Source organism: Scardinius erythrophthalmus (assembly GCF_964197995.2).
Source record: "Scardinius erythrophthalmus genome assembly, chromosome: 11".
Lineage (NCBI taxonomy): Eukaryota > Metazoa > Chordata > Actinopteri > Cypriniformes > Leuciscidae > Scardinius > Scardinius erythrophthalmus.
In genome coordinates this window covers 36,883,683-36,901,674 of record NC_138231.1, presented here as the reverse complement: position 1 = coordinate 36,901,674, position 17,992 = coordinate 36,883,683, and the positions used below count along the sequence as shown (strand labels likewise).

Sequence of the window (17,992 nt, the reverse complement as noted above, 5' to 3'; positions counted from 1 at the left end):
CCACTATTAAATATCAAAATACGATGAAACATTCAAAATGGGGGAAACTGTTAAGTTTGCACATCTATCTTCTGTTAAGTTTACAGGGTTCACATGCTGTTAACATCAAATAAAAGCTAAAAAAAGAACTACAGTTTAAGAAGGCATGTTGAATAATTTTACTTGGATGGATTTTTTTCTCTCCTATTATATAAAGAAAAAAAATTGTGACTGATTTATGGAATTTCACTCTGATTTCCAAAGGCAGAATTTTTTTTTACATGAAACAGTACATAGAGCAGACAATGACAGATTGTATTAAAAACTATGCATGTTTATTAATAAGTTAATCAGTCAACATAAATTCTATTATACATACATAAACATATAAAACAGGTTGGAGTGGTAGTGTGATATTAACACAGTCCTGAGTAACATGGCAAAATCCACTTTCTTTTCACTTCTAACTTGTTATAAAAAGGTCTGCCATGTAAAGATGACAAGCTGCCTCATTTTCCATTAAAAAGTCCCAAACTTTTAAGAAAAATAATGACCCTAGGACTACTGCAATAAAAAAATAATCATCAACACTGCTCTACACATTGGCTTTGGTGGCATAATTTTACCTTTGACCTTAAATAAATGCACAAGAACTTCTCTTTTAGAAGCCCGAGAAAATATCTTCTGGACTGACCTCAGAGACATTTCTGACTCAACACAAAGTTCCTTCAGAATTGATTAAACAAGAATCTTCCACGTGACATCCCTGTTTTATGTCAGCGCAAATGTGATAGGCTGCGTGAACCATTTCCTTCGCCGCTACTCCTTAAAGCTCACACTTCTGAAATGTGAAGTTAAACACGGGTTATTTTAAATCATACAAGCGTGGTTATGAACATCACACAAGAAATGATGTCTGCCGCAGTTTCCCAAGGCAATCCTCACTTTTCTGACGTCTTGTCTATGGAGCGTTCTGGTGTGCGGAGGATGGAGCGCTCAGGAGAAGCAGGCCGGGGACTGAGAGAGGTGCTGAGAGGAGAAGAGCTTCGCAGTGATGAGAAAGATAAGCCCTGTCTGCGCATTTCCTGTACAGCTCTCTCCCTACCACAGAAAAACACTTGCACACATTAATCAACATTTCACAAACCCACAAAGCAAGATCATTGCAGCAGGCACATACACAAAAAAACCTCTACATACATTTGAAGTTCTTTCAATACTGAAATGTATTTACTAAAATAGTTGAGTGTCATTAAAATTATTTGCCTCATTCAGACTGATGCTTATTAGGGTATTGTGCCTTTAACAACATGCTCATCTTTTATTTGTCTATGTTCATGGAAGACTATGTAGAAGCTTCTGGATAAATTGAGAATCAGCATTTTAAATGTTAATTGCTGCAGTCTATTTAAAATGTTTAATGAATCTGTGAATACAAATGTTTCAATGACTCACTCATAAATACTTCACTGCTTCATCACTGGATGAATCAGCTTTTTTTAGGGCGAATCTCTTCAATGATTAAATGACAAATACATTTTTTAGCAGTACTGTTGCCACCTGGTGACGTAAAGATGTAATCGACACCACTCTGTTACTCTTATTTACTCTAATTTGATCACTTCCGTAGACATCAGGGTTTATATAGTTATTTTGTGATAATATGAATATTTGATACAGAAATGATGATACTGTGTGGTTGAAAACACTGAAGCTATTTTATACTTATACATGACAACTACTCTCTCTGGCAGCGCCCACGCAGATTTGAGGGTTTAATAGACACAGAATTGTTGTCATTTAGGAATGACATTGTGTGGGTGTTTGAATCGAGATTGCGTTCTTTTAACGATTAAAGGGGAGGTATAATGCCCTTTTCACAAGACGTAAAATAAGTATTTTATGTCCCTAGAGTGTGTATGTGTTTTAGCTCAAAATACCCCAGATATTTTTATATAGCATGTTAAAGTTGTCACTTTTTGAGGGTGAGCAAAAACACACTGTTTTTGTGTCTGTCCCTTTAAATACAAATGAGCTGCTGCTTCCGGCACAGAGGGCGGAGTTTCAACAGCTTGTGTCCTTTTACCTCATACAGACATCCACTGAACATTTCAAAAGCTTTTAGCCTTTTATGTTCAAACCGGAGTCAGACAAAGATGGAGTGACTCAAGTAGTGACAACATGTAGACAAAATTTCTGAATGGTTAGTTGGTGAATTTATGTAGCTTATGAGTAGTTATCTTCTAGTCATTGATTAGCATATTCTGTCTTGATAATCTATAAATCATGTTTCTGGGGGCGGGTTTATGTAAATTCAGGGGTTGGTGATGTCACTAACCCGGGAGGAATGCCGTGTAGTCTCTACCAGCCGTTTGTTGTAGTCCTTAAAAAGCAATTTAAAAAAAAGAAAATATCTCCCTTTGCTTTGAACTTTGAGCATTGTAACTTTGCAGATGTTGTTTATGCTCAAACAGCAACATTACACACTAACTAAAGTTAGAAAAGTGAAATCATATTCAACCACCCCTTTAACCGACCGTACAGCTCTACCATGTAGACTCTTCCAAATGGTCCGATGATGGTAAGAAAGTTCAGTAGTTTTAGTAATAAAGCCTGGGTCTCACCTTTCGAAGCGCTCAGTGGTTAGCTGTCTCTTGAGGATGTCCATTTCTGTCTGTAGCTGAGACACTTTTCCACGCAGCTGAGAAACCTCTCTGGCATGACCAACCCTACGAATACACACATTTTATTTGGACAAATACATTGCTGTAACTAGTATTGTTTAGAAACTGTGCTGGAGAGCATTTACACATCTTCATCTGATTGATGTCTGTTTGTTTCACATGCTGCTATCAGTGATCACCATGGCAACTGCATACTTGCACTAGGCAACACTATTGAGAAACTGCTTGTTTGGAGGAAAGCAACATTCAATGGACTCTTTATGCAGCCTTAAAGAGGACACAGTCCTCAGTGTATCCCATAAACAAATGCTTTACAGTTACCCTGTATAACAGACTCTTAGAGGAAACAATAAAAAATGTGATATACATTGGCAGAATTACAATACACATTGTATAATTTATATATACACATAGATTTATAGCCTCCTGATATTTAGAGCGCTGTCAGTTAAAAACAAACATGTAGTTTGCTCCGCTCTAAATGACCGGGTGCGGCTTGTTTGCCTCCATCTGTTCTTTTTCCCAATAATCCCTCCTTCAGTTCTCTGGACAACTTGTGTACAGAAGCTCCGTGGTCTCTATTTTTCAAATGCATTTTGCACGAGTGCAAAGTGACATCACTGACGAGGGTCTCCGTGCCTAATGAAATTCGATTATTACTTTATATAGTATGATGAGTTGTTGTAGCCCTACAGATCAGTGTGTGGAGCATCTGCTTATATTCTTCCTATTTGTAGATATCATTACATTTTGTCCTCTTTAAAACAAAAACCAATGATGTAGATTGATCTATATTTTGACACCACCATTCAAATACACATACACCACCATTCAAAAGTTCGGTGTCACTAAGATTTTCTTTCTTTCTTTTTGAAATAAGATATTACTTTTATTCAGCAAGGATGCCTAAATTGACAGTAAAGACATTTATAATGTTAAAAAAATATTTCTATTTCATATAAATGCTGTTCTTTTGAACTTTCTATTCATCAAATAACCTTAAATGTATCGTGGTTTCCACAAAAACATTAAGCAGCACAACTGTTTTTAACATTGACTATAATAAATAATATGTTTCTTGAGCACCAAATCAGCACATCAGAATGATTTCTGAAGGATCATGTGACACTGAAGACTGGAGTGATGATGCTGAATATTCTTTGCATCATTACATTTTAAAATATATTAAAGTTGGAAATAATTATTTGAAATATTTAAAAATATCACTGTTTTTAATCAATTAAATTCAGTTTTGGTGAGAATAAGAGAACAATCTTACCAACTAACTTTTCAACGGTAGTGTAATAGTAACAAAAAATTATAAATGGCTCTTTCGCTTGTTGTTTTTCCACTTACGTTTTGCTGTCAGCGAGAACGAGGCGGTCCTTCAGCACTTTGAGCTCAGACTCTTTCTCGCTGGCACTCAGGTGCGTCTGAAACTCCTTCTGTCGATTGGTGGTGAGCAGAGTCTCAAGATTGCGTACCGTCAGATGTTCACTGGCCAGCTGCTTTTTCAGAAGCTCTGTCTCAGAGCGCACATCCTCCAGTTCACCCGTCACCTGAGATTGATGTTAAAAGGTTAGTTAGTCGTACATTCGCTCATTTTTAAACCCCTTTTAAAGATGTAGTTGACAGAGAATGGTGTGCGTGCGAGTCTTACTCTTTCCAGCTCCATGCTCTTAGCCGTCAGCTGGCGAATGGTGAGCTCTTTGCTGGAGTCGAGCTTAACGCACAGTTCTCTGACAGAGGCCAGATCTGCCAACACTGAGTCTTTCTCGGCTCGAACCGCCTGGACCTCCTCTTCCAAACGAGACATTGCCCGTGCTAGCGATGACACCTGAGCTTCGTATGCTTGCACAGCGTTCAAGTGCTGAGGCAATGGAAAACATTTAGCGTACGTTTACATGACAACGATGTACAAAAAAACGGAAAAGTTTTTCCTTTTTTCACGTATAGACGACAACTTTGTCAAAACGATCCGCATTCACACGGATCAACGAAAATGACTAAAAAAGCTGCATTATGCTGCCAGGCCAGTAGTTGGCGATGTCACAAACCCCCTGATGGGGGTTGCCTATAGTAATATGCATGACGTCACAGTTTTCACAAATTCGCTTTCACAATAAAAGTAGCATTTTGACAATCGTTTTGACAAACTTGCACTTTGAAACCTATTTTCAAGTTTTTCAGGCCTCCAAAACGCCACTGTCGTGTAAATGAGTTTTTAGTTGAAATTGGTGTACTCCTCATGCTCAGTCACTTGTACCTCCTGTATCTCTCTGTCCTGCAGTGAGACTCTCTCTCTGAGGTGTCTGCGCTCTGTGTCGGATGAGAGCAGCTCCAGTCTAATAGAGTTGTTTAGCCCTTCAGCCTGCTGCAGCTTCAGCTCTCTATCCTCTGAATCAGTGTGGATGGTTCGAAAACGCTCCAGCATGTCCCTGTTCTCCTGTTCCTATACACAACATGGATAAAACAGCGTCAGTGCAAAAATGCTAAATGAATACATATGCATTTGATCTGCATTGATATTTAATTTAATTTTGCATTTAGCTGAACTTTTGCTTCTTTTCCTATTAGTATTTTTACTTTTATAAATTTTTCCATGAAAATAAGTTTGGGATCAAACAATAATTGGTGGCCACCATGGACCCCCGTTGAAGATCCCCAAACAGTTAAATTTAACCCTTGATTGAACAATGGCACCTTTAATCAAATTGCTTTTGCCAATGTTTTATAAAAGCAATAAGCCACTTGATGTGTACTAAAATTATTCTACCATGGGTAAGGAGGTTTTAAGAAACATATTTTAAGTTTAACTCTGAGAAAATTACTGTAATGCACATTTTATGGCTCATTAACAAATTCGGGTATTTTATACGTTTTTTTAATTATAATAATTGTATCACATAAACAGGGAATATTGACATGATTTCTGTCTTTTCAATTTGTCCAATTTGCTGGAGTGTTTTTTCCTTCCATCTCTCACCTTGGCAGCCATCAGGCTTTCTATCCGCGCCACCTCAGAGATGTACGAGTGAACTCTGAGCTTCAATTCATCCCTCTCGTTCAGAGCTTCCTGCATCTCTGCGTGCACAGCCTGGAGAAAGGGACAGGAATGTGAGCATGTGAGATGTTTACTGGTCACAGATGTCATGTCAACAGGAATGGGTTCACTTTTATCATCTATGAGAAAATCTATGAGAAGAAAAACAAAGAAAAAATATAGCTGTGAGCAGCTTTTTAACTGTTATAGCGCCACCTATGGTCCGATCTTTATAAAAGCTTGAATGCTTGTTTAGAATCATACGTCGCATTTACTCACCTATTTTATTGAAGTTCTGAGTTTTTGTTTAGGGGTAATAGGCTTTTGCTGCACTTGGCCACACACATTTTCTAAACGACACTGTTATAGCTACACAAATAGTAAAGTTCAAAACACGAAGGGCGTATTTATTTATTTTTTGATAATTTTTGACAATCACAATCCTGCTGCACTGGTTTGGTTCCAATCTGGCCAAAAAACAAAGACTAGTTCGCAAAAGTTTTTTCAAAATATCCAAAACACTTGAATATTTCCATCTATACATTTTATAAATCTATAAGGATTCCAACGATATAAGACACTTGGGCATACGCCTAATGGTTTAGGAGTTATGGCCGATTTCGCACTTTTCACCACGTAGTGCCCGGTCAGGCCAATCCAGGCGAGACTTGGTGACATTGTAGACGGTGTGAGTACTTTCAGCCCTCAAAGTTTCAAGTCTCTACGACTTAAGGTTTGGTCTACCTGATCACTTTTAGGGAAGAATGGTGATCCAATGAAATTTTAACAATTACAATTGGGTTTCAGCGCTACACGCTTGAACCCATAAAAATTCAAAGCAGAGGTCTACTGGTGTGTACCTGGTTTTCTCTGGTCATGGTGGCCAGATCATCCTGTAACCTGCGGTTCTCTCTCAGCGCGACCTCTCTGTCTCGACTAACCACTGAGAGTTCCTCTTGTGATTGGTCCAGCTGTCTGCGCAGGCTAGCGATTTCCCTCTCTCGACTGCTCAACGCCCCCTTCAGCTGACTGAAATACATGTCATACAAGATTTTGAAGGCCTTCTATTTCTTTCCAAAAATGCAGAAACATCCCATCATTCTGAGAACATACATTTTATTACTTGCAACAGAAAACAGACACTTACTCCAAAGAGTTCTCCAACTCTGTGACTGTTAGTCGGACTTCCAACAGAGTCTTTTCCTGTAGATCAAAATGAACTTTTTTAAGCAATACCACAAAAATTTTCAAGAATTTTCTCAATTCTCAATGCATGTTATCGTCTCTGCAAATATTACCAAACATTCTGCATTGAGAACAGGGCTGTAATAAGATGTGTGCTGAGTATCAGCAGTACCTTCCTTTGGATCTCCTCCTGTAGCAGCACCACCTTCTCAGTCTTCTGGTCCACATCGTCCTGCAGGGAGTCTTTCTCTCGGTCTAGAGATGCTATTGTCCTCTGCAGAGTCGCAACCTCATCTTTCTGAGATGATCCATGTCTACTCAGATCAGCTGCACAATAAACACAGCATTTAGAATCTTCTTTCTACATAAATTTTACGTCATCTATACAGAAAAAATGTTGCATGATTTCACACCAGAACTAGTGAAATTTCACAATTTTCAATATCATGACAAAATGAATCTGCTATTGAAAGCAATCCTTTAAAAAAATTTTAAATATTGGTATAAATATTAATTATTGAATTTAAATAAGTATTCAATTTTAACAATGGCATGTTGCCTTCAAGCATTTCTTAGTTATGTAAGCATTGCTTTTACCTTTTCAATTATTTAGATAAACACCCTGTAATAACAGGAAAAAATTAGGGTAACACTTTATTTTACAGTGTCCTTGTTACACGCACTTACTATAATAATAACAGTAAATTATGCATAATTACAAGCAACTAAACCAACCCTGTATAAGTAGTACAAGCTGTTAATTAATATTGCTCAGTGCTTATTTATGTAATTACACTGTAACAAGAACACTAAAGAAGTAAATAATGTGTAACCTAAATTAGTATTGGCTTAGTACTGAAGTAATGTTACTTCTGCCAACCCTAATACAGATATGCATGAGAATAAACAGGAAAGAAGAGACAGAATAGCTAATTTGCATAAATATGTGCATTTGAATAAATTTGAAGAGTACAACACTGTAAGAAATACACGCACTGATTTTCTCTTCTAGTTTGTCAATCTGTTGGTGAGCTGCCTGCAGTTCATTGGTCTTCACAGATAATCTGTGCTGAACATCTGAGAGAGACTGCTCCATCTGCTCCTGCAGAAGCCTAAACGCACACACACAAACACATTCTGGGTGGCACATGTTTAAGCACAAGCACGACAGGCAGAAATGTTCGTCTACAGCAGTGGTACACAAACACACACAGACCTGAGCGCACTGCTCTCGACTCGGTGATGTGTGGCCTCCTCTACGTTCTGCACCAGCACTGCTGACTGAGTCTTCAGCTCCTTCTCAACAGCAACACGACACTCCTTCAGCACAGCAACCTGAGTGCGCATATCAGCCTTCTCTCTCTCCAGCTACACACACACACAGTAATGCATCATATTATGACATATTTAGATGGGTTTATGCTACCTAAAACTAACCTCATATTTAGGGCAAATTCATAAGTGAGCATTACTTTGCCCTATCCACAAAGAGAGACAGACCACTTTGAAGGATGTATGTGCATTTTTTACACCCTAGACGAATTTATATATTGTCCGAATGTAACATTGCATCAAAATTCATTTTATAGCTCTTAAGATTTTTGCAAATTAAACTTTTGTGTCAAACATAGTCTTTAATCCAAGTTTATTTCAACTCGCTTTTTCTGTGTGCCGTTCGAGAAAAGCAAGCAAAAAACATGAAAACACTAATAATGTGCTAATTATATACTTGGGTGCATGAGAGCAACTGAAAGTTTTAAAATCCTCAGGTCTCAAAATGAATCAATACAACTTGTCATCCAGTATCACATGATCATAAACGGCAAATTATTTCCTTGTAGTGACCTTTAAATGTACAGTTCACAAAGTGTCTTTTAGAAGGAACATTCAGGAGGATTTAGATGCTCACATTCATTTGGAACAATCCTACAAGCGTCTCTTTCCTGCAGAGCCCTTCAAGGGCACAAAAACGGCATTTGGAGCTGACATGACTAAACACGCTGGTAATGTTTGTGAAACTATAAACAGTTCATGCACTATTAGTGTTGTACCATCTCAATGGTGTTCTCCAGGTCGAGAATCCTGATCTGCTCCTGTTCTCGGTCTGTAAGAGATGAGCTTTGGGCAACCTGCAAAGAGAGAAAACAAAAACACTAGCAGCTTTATCTTGGCAACTCTCCCCTTAACACACAGCTATACCACTCACCCAACAAGTGCAGTACAGTTTAGAAGTGCTTTGCGGATTTTCAAACTGACAACTTCAACCACAGAAAATTGCTTGACCACAATTGACAGCAATTTATGGTCTTCTAAAAAACAAAACAAAAAACACTCATTTGCAAACACACACACATACCTTGAGTCTGTCTCTAAGCATATCTCTCTCAGCAGTAACTCTCTGGAGTTCAGCTTCAGTCTGTTCCCCGTCGTCTCTGAACCTGTGCTGGAGTTTAGAGGACTCAAGCTCCCCTTGGACACGTATCAGCACCTCCCGAGTCTATATTTAAAACACATGAACAAATATTCTCAAAGAAAACTGCTAGATGTGCATCTTAACTTAAAGGAATACTTAACCAAAAAAAAAAAACTCATGCTCATCCTGTTCCAAACATGTTTGACTTTCTTCAGATGAACACAAACATAGATTTTTAGAAAAATAATCCATCTGTGAGTCCATATAATGCAAGTGGATAGGTTTCATTATGTGCATAAGTTGACACGCAAAAACCACGCAAAAAGCACAACAGTAATTCATACGACCCCAGGGGATGAATTAATGTCTTCTGAAGCAAACTTTTTAAACTTTAAATTAAGTTATTCATGAGTTCAGACTTACCGTAAAATGTCAGCATGTGTGAAGATCCACTTTTTGTGTGAGCTTCACACATGCTGATGTTTACGTCAAGCTTGAACTCAAGAATGAGCGTATGACAGTTGGCTGGAACCGAGAGATAGTAAATTATGAAATTATTTTCATTTTTGGGTGGAGTAAAACAAAATTATGGGTACATGAAGAAGCTTCTGACATCCTGGTTTCAGACAGCAAACAGATGAAGACCTTTGCAGGTAGCAGGGGATGTCTCACCTGCTGGTACTGTGAGCTGAGCTGGTCTCTCTCTGCAGTCAGTAGTTTAACTCTGGTCTGGATGTCCTCTATGTGTTTCTCAAAGCCCAGCAGCACTGACTGCAGCTCATCCCTCTCCTTCACTACACGTGAGAGCTCTGCATCAAAATCTCTCTAGAAATACAAAAACAGTCAGTTTCCCCGCTAGGTTTGACCCAATCATGTGCAATATTGTTATTTTGGTAACTAATTTTAGTAATTTAAATAAGTGTCTTAAATAAAGTCAATAATCCATAAAATGGCCACAGAAAAAAAAGAATCTGCAGCCTTGTTGCAAAATCATTCAAAAAAGTAATAAGTAAATAATGTATGCATATTGCATACAAATGTATAAATGTAAATAAATGTATATTAAAATAGGGAAAAAGCATATACTAGCATGCTGCTGAATTATGAGTGCAGAACTTGCAGGAATTGCTAAAACTGTACAATCTGAAATTCAGGCCCTGCTTAAATCATTGTAATTACAGAAGTAATTGTTAGCTCCCACCTTTTCATGCCAGCTGCCTCTTCCTCTGGGGCTCCTCCCCCTGCCTGGACTAGGGGTGGGGGTTTTGTCAGTCCTGGCCCTAACCAGACGGTAACGCTCCACTTCCTGTTTATAATAATTCCTTTCCTCCTCTAAACTTTTCACAAAGGCATCTAGACGGGATGGAGAGTGATCCTTACCACACATCCCATGCCTTGCACGCATTCGCTCTAATTCCAGAATCATCTCCTTATCTGAAACAAATACAGCACTAAAATTAAACAGGTGAATGACAAACCATATATCACTTTACCCACAACTAATACATAAAGAGTGTCACATCTCACCAGCCTGTGTCATTGCTTCTACTTTGTCCTGAAGTCTCTTTTTGTCTTCCTCCAGAAAGTTTATCAGTCCCTCCATCTTGTCATTCTGTTCTTGAAGATCAAGTAGTTGATCCCTCAGACGGTCTTTCACGTGATCTCCATCTGCCATATCCTGCAACAAATCATTGCAAGCTTTAGACGTTTGACTGAGTCTAATAAACCATAACAACGCATTATCACTAGATATTGGCATAGATATTTATAGTAATCTGCGAGCAAAAACTTTGTCTGCTGTAGGGATATGATATATTATAATATCATTTTGTCATTGAATCTCTCACCTAAATGTAAGCTCCAATAAGCTTTAATTGTTCATTATTTTATTTTTTTGTAACAATAATAAATAGTTTATTATTGTTATTTTGTCAATATTTATTATTGTATTATTATTGCTCAGTTTAAAAAAAATCTCAGATAAATCTTATTTTAAAATCAAATTTTCAGATAAACATTTTCAGATGTGTGTTAGGATTATTCGACTGCAAAATTACTCAAAATGCCTACAGGCCAGTAATAAAGAGTAGGATATCTGAAATGATAATAAACATGCACTCCAACAGAAAGACATTCCTGACAGTCAGAAATATTTAAACCATCCATGTCATGTCAGGCCAGACAGGATAAATGTGCTGTTCTGAAGCAGATGGTTAATTTAACAGCTCATTTCACATGCTGCTTTGTGGACCCATGCACATACCCGTCTCAATGTAGAGATGACCTCCTCCAGGTCCTCTAGCTCCCGCTGTTGACGCTGAATCTCTTTCTAGAGACAGAGATAGAGTCAGTATCACTACATAAAGCAAAATATTTAAAATATTAAAATCCAAGAATGAATACATTAAGACCAAATATTATTATTATTAATATAAATAAAAACTAGAATTAAAATATTACAATTAATATATGCTGCAAATGTTTCCCCCCCCACATATAAAATATAGATATCAAATAAAAATCAGATACCATACATAAATAAGATATCAGTCTCTGTGATTGCCCAAGGCTCAGTTTCCCAAAAGCTAGGTTGAGCTAGGTTGATCGTAGAGAACATTGGTGGCAATGGTCCCCATGATCAATTAGGGCTCACAATGCTTTTGGGAGAGGCTCTTTACGCAATGACATAAAACAAAAAAAAAAATAATAGAAAAACAACTCAAATTGAAAATTATTAGGGCTGTCAAAAGATTAATCGCATCCAAAATAAAAGTTTGTGTTTACATAATATGTGTGTGTACTGTGTATAATTATTTTGTATATATAAATACACACACATGCGTGTATATATTTAAGAAATATTTGCATACATATACTGTATATATTTATATATAATTTATATTATATATAAATATAATTTTTTTATATATAAATTACAAATTTTTCTTAAATATATACAAGCATGTGTGTGTATTTATATATACAATTTTAATTATACACAGTACACACACATATTTTATTTAAAGGAACACTCCACCGTTTTTTGAAATAGGGCTTATTCACCTTCTTTCCTACATTTAGATAGGTGGGCAAATGCTTTTTTGTCTCAGTGCATGCATTGTTTTAGTTTGACAGGGTCGGCACTAGCTTAGCTTAGCATAATGAATGGAATCCTTTGTTGCCAGCTAGCATGTCCTGAGTAAAAGTGATATAAAAAAAAAAACACACACCTAATTACTTCTTGTGGCCTGCGTATAGACCCTTTTACAGTTGGTAAACACGGTGACGTATTTGTGTGGGCGGAGCTTAGCTGGAGGCAGAAAGATCTCTCTGGCCGCTTCAATAACGTTAGTTTGCAAGTTTTGTTAGCTTGTTTTTTAACAATGACTGGAGAAAATCCGATTTTGTCTTAATGTGCAAGGTCACTCACTGTCCAGGACGCCGACTGTTATTTGCAAAAGTTAATTTTAACGGACGGAACCAGATGACTGTACACGCTCAGTCAATGGACGAACTGACAGGATTAACGTTAACGCTAACTGTTACCTCCGGTTGAGTGGCCTGACTTCAACACCTACCCGTTAGAGAAACCGAGGGTAAAGAGAAACTGAGGACATATAAATATATTTAGATGCCTATAATATAACTATGTGCTGAATGGTCATGTAAAGGCTTGTGTGGTTCAATCCGCAGTTCTGCCTAGCCAGCGCCAAGACGACAATGTAAAGAGTGACACTACGGTGCAATTTTAATGATATGAATATTTTCTAGAAATAAAAATTCCAGATACAGCATACTCATTTTTCATTGATTCTTGCACCCAAGAACACAACAAGATAACTTTTAATAATAAAAATAATAATTTAAGCTCCTTATTATGTAGCCGAATCTGTGCTGGTTTGTATTGGCCGCCTCCAGTTTTCCGTTTGTTTTGCCTCCAGCTAGCGCCGTGACGTAACTGTGACGTCGGCGCAAAAGGGGTCTATTCACAAGTACAAATAGTGATGCAGATTAACACTAGGCGATTTCCTAGGCAGATATTGACTTATATATTAAGGACTATATTAGGGGGAAGCACAGGCGAAGCACTGCTACTTGGGCGTGATATCTCTGCGCCCAAGTAGCAGTGCTTCGCCTGTGCTTCCCCCTAATATAGTCCCAAGTCAATATCTGCCTATGAAATCACCTAGTGTTAATCTGCATCGCTATTTGTACTTGTTGTGAATACGCAGGCCACAAGAAGTAATTAGGTGGGTTTTTTAATTTTTTATATCACTTTTACTCAGGACATGCTAGCTGGCAACAAAGGATTCCATTCATTATGCTAAGCTAAGCTAGCGCCGACCCTGTCAAACTAAAACAATGCATGCACTGAGACAAAAATGCATTCGCCCACCTATCTAAATGTAGGAAAGAAGGTGAATAAGCCCTATTTCAAAAAACGGTGGAGTGTTCCTTTAAACACAAACTTTTATTTTGGATGCGATTAATCGCGATTAAGCTTTTGACAGCCCTAAAAATTATATATCAATATATTATGCAAAAACACAGTTTGCTAATCCATACAGTTTCATTCCAACTCACACATTAAGAATAACACTGAGGCTTCATTTTTTTTTTTACAAGTATAGACCCTGCTGAGATCACCTTGGCCTCTTGCAGCTCCATGTCAGCAGTCTCCAGAACCATCTCTTTGTCTTTCTCTAGCTGCTGGGCGAGCTGGTCTATTTGAGTGAGCTCCTGACACAGCTCTTCATTTCGAGCGCTCAGGTCAGCCACCTCACTAGACACAGTCTTCTTCCTCTGCTGCAGTCCGTCAATTCTCTGCTCCAGGGATCTGTTGGTCTCCTGCAGATACTCTATCTGAAAAAGGAAATTAGTTATTATCAGAGGGGCGGGGTTAACGTCAACACAGAAATAAAAACACCTGCAAACAGAAGGAGGTTATGGACAGGTCTGAATTAGGGTTGTCAAGCGTACTGCTACTACCGATCCCAGTTAGCACAAAAAAAAAAAAAAAAAAGGGGGACGGTTTCAGCATTTTTGCAGTACTGGTTGCACTGGTTGAGTATGAACGCAATAGCCTATCAGAGGTGTTAGTCATTTAGTCAGAATCCACTTAACACACTGAAACTGCCCAAGGTTTTGTTTTGTTCAACGCAGGCCGCACGCTCGCGAATACTTTCAATATAATAATCAACAAAGTGTAAACAGGCTGTAAATAAGAGATTCATTGTACTATTTAGACAGCTTTTTATTATAATGGTAGTTTTTTGCTAGAGTGCAGAATTCAGTGAGCTTGCGCTTTAGAGATTGATAGCATTAGTGATTATAAAGGGAGGGCTTTTCTCTTGCTTTCTGTTTATTACCCATTCACAATCTGAATACAAGTTTAGTTTTTCATGCTGCTAAGTACAGTACAGTTTCTGGATTGTGAACTCTATTTAAATTCGCAATTGAATCAGAAACTGGGATGACAGTGATAACCAATGGACGTGACAAAACGGCACAACATTTTATGAAGTAGCCTACTTATTTCAATAGTTTTTGCTCTGGTACCGAAACTGATACCAAGAACTGCAAAATTTTATTGATATTGGTACCCAGGGCTGTAACTAGGGTGGGGGAGGGATGTCCACCTCGGTTAAAATAGAGTTAGATTGGGTGGTCTCAGTCAGGTAACATGCCTAACAAGATAAAATAAACAAAATTATCAAATGGATATCCAGTTTACCTGTAGGTTCAAATGAGCAATAAGCTTTTCATTGCTGATGTTTTGAGCCTCCAGAGAGATGACATCATTAGGTCGACCACCATCCAGAGCTCGATTCAGACGCTCAATCTCTTTATCTCGCTCTTCCACCTGTCCAGAGCACAAAGTACATTTGTAAGGGTAAATGTAATGCATACATTTACACTGTTAATATATGATAAATAAATAACAGAGATAATATTATTTTTAGTAATAACCTCTCATTAGTGCACATATAAGTGGGCTCTTGAAGGAGGTCTCAAATAAAAAGGACTCTCAGTTCTACTTTAACTATAATCACTGACACTCTGTCATTCTCCCTAATCGATCAAGTAGTGGCTTAAGCAAAACCATTTGCTCCATGAAATATTAAAACAGCGCCTAAGAAAAAGTAATCAGACTCTACACATAAATTTAATTTGTGAAATGTAGGTGTGTGCACAACACACTTACCTGTGTGTTGAGATGCTTGATTCCAGCATGCGCTCTCTCCAGGTCAAGCTTGAGCTGTGCCACTTCCTTTTGGAGCTCCTGGATTCTAAACACAAAGATTCATGTTTTTTTTTTTTATTATTATTATAAAAACTAAAAATTTGTTTTAACTAAAGTTATTTATATTTATAAATTCTGTTTTTATTTTAACAAACACATGTATATTCATTTTTAAATGTCTATTTCACATTAATAATGTGTTATAACTGGAGAAGGCTGTCAAAATGAATGTTAACTCAAGCAATTAATTGTTTTAAATGTTGCTAATAAATATATAATATAAATATGATGCTTTTTTCTTTTCTTTACTTAAAAAAAGACCAAATGTGTTACCTACAAATGCATTAATTACAAAATAATTGATTTATTTAGATTCCGTTTTGTTTTCTTCCCCACACCTGTCATCAGCCACCTGAAGAAGGTCAGCGATATAGGGATCATCTGGTAGTGCCAGAGATGGAGGGATGGGGCCACCGGAGGGTGGGAGGAGTTCATCGATCTGCATCCGCTGGCGTCTAAATGGGATTGATCGCTTCTTCCCTCCTATTTAAATTTAGTCATTGACCATAAGATGTTCTAATAGCAGCATAAAAAGACAAAGGTGAATACCACAGCTGCAACATTAAATTAAACATATCATCCAACCTGGTGTCTGAACAACAGCTTGCATGTTCTTCTCTTGGAGCTGTAGGATACGCTCCGTCTTGGCTTTGCAGTCCTTCTCAAGGGACCGGACTTTGTGCACATACTGATTATTGAGGAATTTCAGATCTGATGTTTCATGGTCCAGTTTCCTGATGTACACCTTCAGCTCTGCCGACAAACAATAATGGTTACAAATAACCATTCCATGTGATTAAAAAAAGATTAAGATTTGAGGCATTAAACCCAATCTGTACCCCTGCTGATCCGATCCTTCTCCTCTCTTAGTTTCAAAAGCCCAAGGTGCAGCTCGTTGTTTTCTCTGACTACCCGGGCATTTTCAGCTTTATACGGCTCCAGAAGAGCATCCACATTCCGACTCTCCTTTTCTGTTTTTCCTGCAGCAAGCTTGGCATTCCTGAGACTTTCCGTGGTGTGGACCAGGTCACTGAGAAATACATGAAAACAGATTGATTATGCTTCTGTCAAATCATGTTTCACATATTATGAAGACTATTTCCAGCAATTAACTAAAGTTAACATGCGTCATATATTTTTTATCTGACACATATACAGATATGCTGGCAAAAATAAATTGTGCCAGAGCAAGAGTAAATCTGAACTACTGGCTCAGAAAAAAAAAAAAAATCTTTATTGGTGGATACTGGATAGTATAATACTGCATACTGTAGAGAGAATTCACCTGAAGAGCTTCTCAACCAGTGGCAGACTCTCAATGGCCAGAGGCTGTCTGTAGCCCAGCTGATCTAAACGCTTCCGCAGACTGACGAACTTCCGCTCGGCGCTGGTCGTCATGGTCCTTCAACACAAATACACGCTCGCTCTACACACACAACGATTCACATGACAACAACCGAGCCAGCACTGATAATACAGACACTATATGACATATGAAAACAGAAACAGTCAAAGCACCAGTTGCTTTAATATCTTTATTTGACCTTCATAAAGAATGGAAAATTGAAACCCTTGATCTATTGTTGAACTTTTATGATTTAGTAAGGTTCAAATGCTAGTAAAAACTGCCAGATTATAATTAGTGGCTTCTCAGAACCACTGAAAGCTTCAAAACAGTCAGGACAACAACAGCTCTGTGGCAGCTAGACTCCATAAAACCCCAAAACAGACTTTATTTTGTCGGCTGCCAATCTAGACTAGACTTTAAGCTTTTGGGTGTGTTGCGAACTGTCTAGGTAAGTTAGGCAGCTCACTAGGTTTTAAAACACGACCATAGAGTTACAATGATCCATTTAATATTACCTAAAATAAATACAAAACTACGACTTACTACGACGCTTGATGTTGTTTACGTAAACTGTCAGTCTGTCTTCAGAGGGCTGTATTAGCTTCAGACTTCATTCTGCAGCATTAGCACCATTTCTGGCAAGCTTTTCTCCTCGGGGGCAACACAATAAACGATGCAACAATTAACCCTCCAAAGTCTACTTCCCGTTTGTTGTTTGGGTATTTCGTCTCAGCGCTTTCATTTTGTAAAGCTGTTTGAGGTTAGCTAATCATCAGTGTCTACTGCAGATTTCCTCCCCTCCCCACGGTGAACGGTCTTCCGGTGGCGGTAACACTGTTTGAAAATGGCGCCGAGGAGAAGGGAAGACCATAGACCAGTCCTGCTCATTCCCATCAAACTAGAGTCTTTGAAACAGCGCCATCTAGTGGACAGTGAGGGGAAATAGCGATAAAAAGTGGTCAGTTCACCCAAAAATGAAAATTCCCCTTACCCTCAAGTTGTCCCAAACCTGTTTGAATGTCTTTGTCCTGCTGAA

The 17,992-nt window shown here is 38.0% G+C and overlaps 1 protein-coding gene across 3 annotated transcripts; it reads right to left on the bottom strand.

Moving 5' to 3' along the window:
* Positions 1–294: 294 nt before the first annotated feature.
* On the bottom strand, positions 295–17,769 carry cep135 (centrosomal protein 135). 3 transcript variants are annotated; one of them, XM_081378346.1, is made up of 26 exons: positions 17,500–17,769; positions 16,894–17,034; positions 16,448–16,638; positions 16,194–16,361; positions 15,947–16,091; positions 15,510–15,594; positions 15,039–15,167; positions 13,952–14,167; positions 11,568–11,633; positions 10,832–10,982; positions 10,506–10,738; positions 9,977–10,129; positions 9,248–9,388; positions 8,943–9,020; positions 8,108–8,259; positions 7,888–8,003; positions 7,064–7,218; positions 6,854–6,909; positions 6,567–6,735; positions 5,650–5,760; positions 4,930–5,115; positions 4,324–4,533; positions 4,020–4,222; positions 2,604–2,708; positions 925–1,080; positions 295–820 (listed from the first exon to the last, which is right to left on the bottom strand). In XM_081378346.1, exons 2-26 carry the CDS (start codon positions 17,004–17,006, stop codon positions 799–801), a joined length of 3,510 nt encoding a protein of 1,169 aa, XP_081234472.1. In that variant the 5' UTR covers positions 17,007–17,034; positions 17,500–17,769; the 3' UTR covers positions 295–798. The 3 variants fall into 3 exon arrangements, with proteins under 3 accessions (XP_081234472.1, XP_081234473.1, XP_081234474.1); XM_081378347.1 differs by having other exon boundaries at positions 16,894–17,010; positions 17,500–17,709; XM_081378348.1 differs by having other exon boundaries at positions 789–1,080.
* Positions 17,770–17,992: the final 223 nt, after the last annotated feature.